Source organism: Molossus molossus, unplaced genomic scaffold (assembly GCF_014108415.1).
Source record: "Molossus molossus isolate mMolMol1 unplaced genomic scaffold, mMolMol1.p scaffold_m16_p_3, whole genome shotgun sequence".
NCBI lineage: Eukaryota > Metazoa > Chordata > Mammalia > Chiroptera > Molossidae > Molossus > Molossus molossus.
Window position 1 is genome coordinate 117,486,515 of NW_023425366.1, and position 10,709 is coordinate 117,497,223.

Genomic DNA, 10,709 nt, shown 5'->3' on the forward strand with positions numbered 1-10,709 from the left:
ATACCCACTAGGGTGTCTAGAGTGAAAAAGACAATGTTGGCCAGGATGTGGAGAGATTAGAAACCTATACACTGCTGGTGAGAATGTAAAATGGTGCAGCTGCTTTGAAAACGTCTAGCAGTTCCACCCTGGCCGGTTTGGCTCAGGAGTTAGAGCGTCGGCCTGAGGTCTGGAGAGACCCAGGTTCGATTCCCGCTAAGGGCATGTACCTCGGTTGCAGTTTGTCCCCGGCCCTGGTTGGGTCTTGTGGCTGGCAACCACTCGATGTATCCCTTTCACGTCGATGTTTCTCTCTCTGTCTCTTCCTCTCTCACCCTCCCACTCTATCTGAACAAAAAACAAAAAAATGTCCTCAGGTGAGGATTAAAAAAAGAAAACATCTAGCAGTTCCTCAAAAGGTTAAGCACAGTTATCATTTGACCCAACAATTCTATTCCTATGTATATGTACATACCCAAGAGAAATGAAAACATAAGTCTACACAAAAATTATACATGGATGTTCACAGCACTACTACTCATAATAGCAAAAAGTGAAAACAATCCAAATATCCATCAACTGATAAATGGATAAATAAAATGCAGTATATCCATGTAATGGACTATTATTTGACCATTAAAAGGAATGAAGTACTGATACATGCTACAACATGGATGAACCTTGAAAAGGTGCTAAGGTGAAAAAAGACAGTAATTAAAGGCCATATGTTGTATGATTTCATTTCTAAGAAATATCTAGACTAGGCAAATCCATAGAGATAGAAAGCAGGTTAGCAATTGCAAGGGCAGAGGAGAAAGAATGAGGTGTAAGTGCTAATGGTATGGGGTCTCTCTCTGAGTTGTTGAAAATGTTCTACAACTGACTGTGATGATTATACAATTCTAAATATACTAAAAACCAATGAACTGTACATTTTTTAAAAAGTAAGAGGAGGAAGTAGTCATCCAAGCCTTAAGCTGATTTAGGTCTGGTCTTAATCAGTACTTGGTTCTGGCCTTGGACAAAGTTTTTGCTCACACACACACAAATAAATTTTTTTCTAATTTCTCACCTGAAGATATTTTTCTATTTATTATCAGACAGAGTGGGAGGGAGAGAGAGAGAAAGACAGAGAGAAACATCGATGTGATAGACCACATTGACTGTTGCCTCCTGCATGACCAGACCAGGGCCGGGGACTAACCACGACCGAGGTACGTGCCCGATTGGAATTGAACCTGCGACTCATTGGTCCATGGGCCAACGCTCTAAACGCTGAGCCAAACCGGTCAGGGCACGAAAAACTTTTTTTTTTTTTTTTTTTTTATCCTCACCTGAGGATATTTTTGCATTTATCTTCAGATAGAGCAGGGGGAAGAGAGAGCGAGAAACATCAACGTGAGAGAGATAAAATGACTGGTTGCCACCTACATGACCCCAACCGGGGCGGGGACAAACTGCAACTGAGGTACATGCCCTTAGCGGGAACGAACCCGGGACTCTCTGGTTCGCTGCCCAACGCTTTAACCACTGAGCCAAACTGGCCAGGGCAAAATTTTTTTTAATTTAAACAATCCTGTAGTAAATTTTTCATAAAGGTAATATATTTTTGTATTTACATTGCATTTAATTTAAAGATCTCTTCTTTATTCTGATATTATGACTTTCCTATTTTTATGGTATTTAGATGCTCTTTCTTTTTACCAATGACTTGTTATTTTTAATATCTATGTTAGGCAAAATACAAAAGCTGACAATTCTACACTGGTGCCCCCTTTTAACTTTAATTTTAATTTTGATCAGAGCAAAAATCTGGGAACCACTGACCTAGATAACACACATGCCACTATACCAATCAGCACTAATAAATTCTGGGATACAATGATAGGAATTTCACATTTTCTGAGTTAAGAAACAAAATAATTCTGAGTACATAAACTTTTATCTAAATGCAAAGAATAACTACCTAAAACTTAAACAAGCATGCCTACTGATTCAGATGGTGCAGAATAAATTTAAGTATAAAGCCCAGCTGGTGTGGCTCAGTGGTTTAGTGCCAACCCATGCACCAAGAGGTCGCCGGTATGATTCCCAGTCAGGGCACATGTCCAGGTTGTGGGCCAGATCCCCAGTGTGGGGCATGCAGGAGGCAGCCAATCAATGTTCTCTCTCATCGATGTTTCTATCCCTCTCTCCCTCTCCCTTACTCTCTCGCTCTCTCTAAAATCAATAAAGAAAATATAAATTTAAGTATAAAAACAGTTATGGAAAAAGATTTTTTAAATCTCTGGTTCTGACTCCTCTTTTCTGAAGCATTAATGGGTATAGATAGCATCATACACTGAAAAACAGTCCAACAAAGCCCATCTTACAATATAATTCTATCCTGTCAGCCGCCTATGTCCTATACATATGGGCATATACACCGCACTGATCAGTAGCAGACTAGATTAATATTCCTTCTAGAATTTTGTCTCTAAAATCTGACTTCCACACATACCTGATAATAGGCCTTCTTGATCTCTTTCTGGCTGGCATTTCGGGGCACTCCTAATATCTGGTAATAATCCTCTTTGGCCAAAGGGGTGCTCGTGTGGAAAGAGGCAGTACAAACAAAAGGGTAACTTTTTATTCCTAAAAAAGAAAAAAGGAAAGAAAATCAGTCTGAGAATATGCTCAACAAAAGGAAATTGTGAGTAAACTAGCCAGGTTATACCTGTGAAGTAGCAAACAGATCACAACTTTAGGGTCTGTTCTCCTCCAAGCCCAATGAAGACCAAACTGGCTAAGGGCCACTGTATACAAAGAATATAAAACATGTCAATATAAAATTAAGTGGGGCTGATCCTGCTGGATTAAACTACGGATGTATCCCCATTTATTCACCAAACAAACTGAACCCCAGATGGGGGATTTTACCTGGAGATAATTAAAAAGGGACTTAGCACCCGGATGGCCTGGTTCAGTTGGTTGAGCATCATCCCATGCACTGAAAGGTCACTGGTTTGATTCCTGGTCAGGGCACATGCCAGAGTTTTGGCCCGACCACCATGGGGGACATGCAGGAGGCTGCTGATCACTATTTCTCTCTCATCAATGTTTCTCTCTCTCTCTCCCCCTCTTCCTTTCTCTCTCTCTAAAATCAATAAAAACAAATTTTTAAAAAAGGGACTTAGTGCCCTGGCCGGTTTGGCTCAGCGGTTAGAGTGTCGGCCTGCGGTCCAGAGAGATCCGGGTTTGGTTCCCGCTAAGGGCATGTACCTTGGTTGCAGTTTGTCCCCGGCCCTGGTTGGGTCGTGCGGGTGGCAACCACTCGATGTGTCCCTTTCACGTCGATGTTTTTTTCTCTCTCTCTCTCCCCTTTCCACTCTATCTGAACAAAAAATGGAAAAATGTCCTTGGGTGAGGATTAAAAAAAAAAAAGGGGGACTTAGCTCCCATTCACTGCTTGAGAACCAACCACATGCCAGATATTTTCATACACTTTGTCTCCATGCTTAACAACTCCCCAGGTTCTTTCCTTCTACCAATCAACCTTGGATATCTGCTTACAGGGTAGGGTGGCACTCAGAGTATAGTCCCAAGACCAGCAGCATCAGCCTGTTAGAAATGTACATTTTCAGGCCCCACCCCACACCTCAATCAGAAATTCTGGAGGTGGGTCCTAGTAGGACTTGTTTAACAATCCTCCAAGTGAAGATCCTGTTGAATGCTCAAGTTTGGGAACCACTATGTTAACAAAATGGTTCTCAGTCTTTAGAGTCACACATTCCTCAGAGAATCTGATAGAAAAGCATTGAAAACCCCTCCCCTAAAAACAATACACATATACAAACACACAAGATTTAAAGGCCCTGAGCCAGAACCTGTTTAGCAGAGGAGACAACCTGAAAGGAATCAAAGCAAAGAAAGGCAGCCATATGCCCTGCCTTTCAGGTCTCTTGCATCAGCAGCTAGGAGGAAAGGCCAACAGACACATCTACTCAACTGCCCTTTGTGCATGAAGAAGAGAGCTAACTTCACTGTCACAAAGTGAAGCTGGAGGAGCTGCTCTACAATCTCCAGTGCTGCCTCCTAACCCTCAACCCATCCTGTGACAAATGGAAGAAAGGGGAGTAAAGTTGTGGGGAGGAGTTAAGGCACAAGGGAGAGGAGGGTCAAGAATGAGATCATGAGGTAGCTACAGGTTTTTAAGTTAAATGTTTGTCTGTAGAGAAGCTTCTGTATTCACTATTCATTCATTCATTCATTCATTCATTCATTCAGCACATACTTACAAATATTTACCATTTATTCATTCAGCAAATACTGAGCACCAATCAGGCACTAGGCTTCACGTTGGGGATATGACAGCAAGCCATTTAAAGGCACTATCTTCCTGGAGCTTACATTTATTCAAGATCTTAACACTATACTAGGCACTGAGGATACAAGATGTATAAGAGTCAAAGCCAATGCCTTCAAGGAGTTCAGCAGTCCCATAGGGGAGTCTGGAAGGCAATGTGTGAAGATATATAAGCATACACACGTAGTGAAAGTGCACAAAAGGGTCACCTAACCAGGGATTCTCAGTCCTCACAGTGGAGGATGGAATCAGTTTCCAAAGGGCAGGAAAGTAGGAGCGGTCCTATTATTATGGGCCAAAATGTGAGCCCCATCTCCAAACCCGTAAGTTGAAGTCCCAACGTCCAGCACCTCTGAAGGTGATTGTATTTGGTGATAGGAGCTTTGAAACAATCCTGACAAAACACTGACCTTGGACTTCTAGCCTCCATAACTAGAATAAAAAGAAAATAAGTTTCTGTTGTTTAAGCCATCAAGTTTATGGTACTTTGTTATGGCGGTCTTAGCATATACACCTAGTATGTATTGTAGGATGTATTGCAGCACCCCTGGCCAACTAGTTACCAGTAGTACCACCCATCCCTTCTCCCACCCCCAAGCTGGCAAGTAAAAACATCTCCAGACATTACTAAACACCACTTGAAGGGTAAAAATCACCCCACTGGCAACCCGATTTAAGAATTTAGGGAAAAGCCCTGGCCGTTTGGCTCAGCGGTAGAGCATCAGCCCTCAGACCAAAGTCTCAGATTCGACTCCAGTCAAGGGAACATACTTCAGTTGCAGATCTTTCTGCAGCTCTGGTCTGGTCGGGTCATACAGGAAGCAACCAAATCTTTTTCTTTCTTTCTTTCTTTCTTTCTTTCTTTCTTTCTTTCTTTCTTTCTTTCTTTCTTTCTTTCTTTCTTTTTTAATCCTCAACCTAGGATATTTTTGCATTCATCTTCAGATAGAGCAGGAGGGAGAGAGGAAGGAACAGAGAGAGAGAAACATCAATGTGAGAGAGACACATTGAGTGGCTGCCACCCACACAACCCCAACTAGGGCCGGGGACAAACTGCCACCAAGGTACGTGCCCTTAGCGGGAAAAGAACCCGGGTCTCTCCGATCTGCGGGGCCAACGCTCTAACCACTGAGCAAAACAGGCGAGGGCTCGATGTTTCTTTCTCACATTGATGTTTCTTTCTTTCTCTCTGTCCCTCTCAATCTGAAGATAAATGGAAAAAAATATCCTCGGATGAGGATTAAAAAAAAAAAATTAGGGAAGGTCTTCTAAGGCTCCTGCTGTTAAACTGTAGACTAAGGAGGGATTTAAATCCTCCCAGATTTACGTGGGTCTTCCTGGCATTATTTACAACAGCATCCCCTTTCACTTTCAAAAGTGCCTTGTTTGGTAACTAAGTCTTATGATCACTTTTGGTTTAGAGGGAGTAGTTCATTCCTGTGCATTTAGGAATTGCAGGTACTAGACTGGAGACTGTGCACGTACACGCACACACCCACCCACACCGGCATCTACATCAGCCTGTGTATGGTGGTGTGGTAATGGCAGAGGGGTGGTTAGAAATGATTATTAATGGGGCCTAGAAATAAACAGAAGGGCCTTTGAGCTATGCTAAGAGTTTGGATTTTATCCTGAGGGCAATAGGAAGCCACTGCAAGTGTTAAATAGGGAAGTAATCAGGTTTGCATGAGGAAGAGCTCTCAAAAAAAAAACCCAAAAACAAACTAGCAAACAAACAAAATAAACAAGGCCCCGCCAATGTGGCTCTGTAGCTGAGCATCTTCCCATGAGGTCATGGGTTTGATTCCCAGTCAAGACACATGACCAGGTTGCAGGCCCAATCCCCAGTAGGGGATACATGGGAGGCAGCTGTTCGATGTTTCTCACTCACAAATGTTTCTCTCCTCTCCCTTCCTCTCTCTAAAAATCAATAAAAACATATTAAAAACAAAAAACAAACAAACAAGGAGGATTGAGACACTACTTAAAAAATTAATCTGAGGCCCTGGCTGGTCTGGCTCAGTGGTTAGTGTGTCAGCTCATGGACCAAGGGATCAGAAGTTTGATTCCAGTCAAAGGCTTACAAATCTGGGTTGCAGGTTTGATCCCCGGCCCCAGTCAACCTCCTGCGAGAGGCAACCAATCGATATGCCTCTCTCTCATGGATGTATCTATATGTGTATCTCTCTCCCCCTCCCTCCCTTCCACTCTCTAATAAAAGATCAATGGAAAAGTATCCTTAGGTGAGGATTAACAAAAGAAATAAAAATAAAATTAATCTGAGCACAAAAGACAACCAGGGTGTTCAGCATATGGAAGAAAGGGTCAAGATAAGGGATAGCCTTGGTTGGATGGCTCATTGGTTGTCCAGTATACCAAAAGGCTGCAGGTTCAATCCTGACCAAGGCATATACCTAGGTTTTGGGTTCGATCCCCAGTAGGGATGTGTACCAGAGGCAACTGATCAATGTTTTTCTCTCACATTGATGTTTCTTTCTCTCTCTCTAAAATTAATTTTTTAAAAATCAGAACCAGGAAGAAAATCTACAGTCTGTTTCCCCAATACTTGTTTCTGTAACTGCACCCTAGACTTCCTGGAATATGAAAAGCAGACAGTGTGGAAGCAGTAGGAGACCACTGTTGTCTTTCTTCAGTCAGATTTGAGAAAAACACTAGAGCTAGTTTCCTAGTGCTCCTGTACTCAACCCCCTCTTCACTCAGAAATGAGCTGTTACCCTTCCCCATTCCAAACTCTCCTGCCTACTCCCTCCAATCCATGAGGAGGCTGGCAGTAGCAAAGGTTCAACATCACAAGCAGAGAATTTGTACTTGGGTTAGAATGGTCATGTGGGTGGCAACCACTCGATGTGTCCCTTTCACGTCGACGTTTCTCTCTCTCTCTCCTTCCCACTCTAGCTGAACAAAAAATGGAAAAATGTCCTCGGGTAAGAATAAAAAAAAAAATGCTTCCCAAACGTGTACAAATGTTATATGAACAAATTTAGCTACACATAAGAAAATGTTGGCAAAATCTAAAAATGACCACTTTTGCTTAATCTGAGATATACAAAATGACACCACTCCAAATAATCCCAAGGAAATGGGCAGACTACTGCTCCACCCATGAGGAAATACAGGTGGCAGGAACAAAATTAAAAATTGGGATCACCTGATCAAAATCAAAGCCAATCTTATATCCCCAGTACCTAGAACAGTGGCTGGCATTTGACAGGCTCTCAGTACATATCTGTGAATGAATAATTTTCACAATTAAGGAAATTGGCTCAAAGGGATGAAATAATTCACACACACACACATACACACACACTGGTGAAGGTGAGTTTGCTTATTGTACAAAGTAGTCACAATTATTAATATTTTAATGACATCATTACAAAACTGGAGCCCAATAGGAAATTATCTTGTCAGGGCCCTTTAACCAATCATCTTTGTAAGGTTACAGATAGCTTAAATATCATTTGCACAAATTCTAGGGGACACAAACAACCAGCACAATTCAGGCACATGTTGCTCAATGTTTCCTCCTTCCTTGTGTCACAAGAATGGAAACTACAACACACAACATGAAAAACTATCATGGCTAAGCACCTAAAGGCAGCAGATTTTGAATCAAGGCTTTAACACTTTATAGCTTTGTGACATTCTACAAGTTGTTTAACATCTAAGCCTCAGTTTTTTTAATCTACAAAATGGAATAACAGTGTCTATCAAATGAAAATGTCCATGTCTGTTACATAGTAAGTGCTCAATAAATGTTTGCATTTTTATTACAGTAACCAACTTAAGGACTTCTAAAAGAGACTAACTGTAACCTTCAACTTACACTATGTGGTGGAAAGCGTGAAAGTTATGAAAGCACAGCTCTGGTTTGGGGCAACTCTTATTAATCTAACTTTATGACCTTACGCAGGTCGGTTCCTCTGCTGGAACCTCAATTTACCATTCTTTAAAATAGAGATGATAATTCCCACTTTGCAGGGTTGTTTTTACCGTGAAGTGAGATGAGGCACAAAGTGCCTGGCACAAGAGCAGATGCTCACCCAATGGCAGTGACCTCTTCCCTTCCGCTACAGGCTAGAAAGTGTAGGAAAGAGAAAGGAATAGGGATAGGGGGCAGCCGCAGGCCGGAAAAGGCCTTCAGAAATGTTGACAGAGGTGAAGGTCCACAGCCTACGGGACGTTTCACCCCCGCCGCCGGGGCTCCATGCAGCAATTCCTCGTTCACCTCTTCTGAGTAGTCACTGAGGAATCTGTGCCTCCTGCTTGCCCGTCTCCCCAACCAATTCCGCATACACATCGGAAAACACCCGTCACCCCGCTACTCCCGTAACTGGAGCGAGGTGAATCACTCCCTTCTAGGCCCTGGAGCCCCGACTCGGCGCCGGAGCCTGCCCTCACCTGTGAGGCTGACACCGGGTCTCAATGTCAGTAGCGCCCCTGGGCCGCGAGCTCCTAGGGAAGGCACGAGGGCAGTAACGCTCAGCTTGCGGCCCAGCGACGCCCCCACCACGCCCCACCTGGGCGGCCGGGCCCCTGTCCCCGCTGCAGCCGGCGGTCGAGGGGTCCCCACAGCCACCAGCAACCAGCGTGTGGAGCACCGCGCCGCCATCTTGGCCCGGGGACACTGCGCTTGCGCCACCCGGCTCAAGGAGGCCTCGCGAGGACAACTCGCGCGCACGCAGCGCCGGCGCATCAGAAAAGGGGTGGAGACGGGGGCTCGCTGCGCGCGTACGCAGGAACACAAGCGTAGCGCAAGCCTAGTCGTACCTAACTCGCCTTGCTGGTTACCCCAAAATGAGATTTGCTCTGAAGACTACTACCAGATATAGTCGCCCTAGAGACCCTCGTAATTATGTGCTGGACGATCACGACTGCACCTTACCTGTGTAAGGACGTGGTTGAATGTAGCTGGATGTAACTGGTTTCGGGTGCCCAGCAAGGGACCGGACTACAAATCCTGGCGTGCTTTGGGGCGTCTGTCGCGCAGATCCTAGCATGCAGTGCGCGGCTTCCTTCCTGACCCTGACAGCTTGCGTGAGCGTTCCTCTCCCGGCGTCAGCTCCAGCGGCTGGAGTCTCTTCTGTTCTCCCAAAGCCTGTCCTCAAGCTCACTTTCTCTGGCTGATTTCCCACGCAGCGGACTTTGGTCGCTCAGGTTTCTCCTAAGCATATTAGTCTCCAAACCTGCAGTGAACTTGCGGGTCACAGAGTAAGAGCCTAGTTCCGCCAAACGAATTTAATAAACGTTGTCACGCACGTTCTAGAATATTGGGAATTCAATGATCAATGACATACCATCCCTGCTTCGGAGAAGCACAACGATAAATCGAGAGAGACAGGCTCCTCAGCAACTAACATAACGTGATCATGGCTATGTAATAAGTATCTAATAGATTGCAGGCCCACATGTGAAGGGGTTTCTCTGAGGTTGGGGGGTTGGGGTGTCAGGGAAGGCACCTGAGAAGTAACATTCCAGTAATGAACAGTGAGTAAGGTAGGCGTGAAGGAAGAGTATTCCAAGTAGCAAGAAGTTCAAAAGCAGATACCTAAAGATGGAAAGTGCTTACCTTGATTGCATAAACCCTAAACTTAAGGTGTATGACTGGATATGAGGCCAGAAAGGCAAACCTTGCCTGGTAAGTCTCTTAAAGGAGTTTCAACTTTCACACTCCCACCACCACCAACACAAATAATAGAAAGGGAACCTGAGGATTTATGGGTGGTTTTGAGATGATTTGTGCTTTTTGTCTCTCCCCCTCGTACACTAAAATTGTGTGTATGTTAATCTGTAGCTTTCATCAATATAATTCTCTATAGGCTCTGAGACTCAAAGAATTTTAACAACCACTGGCCCAGGCCCTGGCAGGTAGCTCAGTTGGTTAGAGCATCCTCTGGATATGCCAAGGTTGCAGGTTCAATCCCCACTCAGGGTACACATAAGAATCAAGCGATGAATGCATAGATAAGTGTAACAACAAATTGATGGTTCTCTCTCTCTCTAAAACCAATCAATAAGCAAGAAATAGAAATAAACACACACACACAGCAAGATAACGATTTAAAGAGGTTAGGACCCCGGCTGGTTTGGCTCAGCAGTTAGAGCTTCGGCCTGCAGACCAAAGAGTCTCACTCAGGTTTGATTCTGGTCAAGGGCACGAACCTCGGTTTGGTCCCTGGCCCTGGTTGGGGTTGTGTGGGAAGAAACCAATTGATGTGTCTCTCACGTCAATGTCTCTCTCTCTCTCTCCCTCCCACTCTATCTGCAGATAAATGGAAAACTATCTTGGGGTGAGGATTAAAATACACACACACACACACACACACACAGTGGCCCAATGAAAACAGTTACCAAACTATTGTAAAAT

At 44.1% G+C, this 10,709-nt stretch overlaps 1 protein-coding gene across 2 annotated transcripts in view; it reads right to left on the reverse strand.

Moving 5' to 3' along the window:
• DNAJA3 (DnaJ heat shock protein family (Hsp40) member A3) overlaps nt 1–8,968 on the reverse strand; it is a 34,454-nt gene extending 25,486 nt beyond the window's left edge. For both annotated transcript variants that reach the window (XM_036280182.1, XM_036280183.1), the window contains exons 1-2: nt 8,744–8,968; nt 2,480–2,613 (exon numbers count right to left, since the gene is read on the reverse strand). In XM_036280182.1, coding sequence (XP_036136075.1) covers nt 2,480–2,613; nt 8,744–8,954 — 345 coding nt within the window. In that variant the 5' untranslated portion in view covers nt 8,955–8,968. The remainder of the gene's footprint in view (nt 1–2,479; nt 2,614–8,743) is intronic.
• Between the last annotated feature and the right edge of the window lie 1,741 nt (nt 8,969–10,709).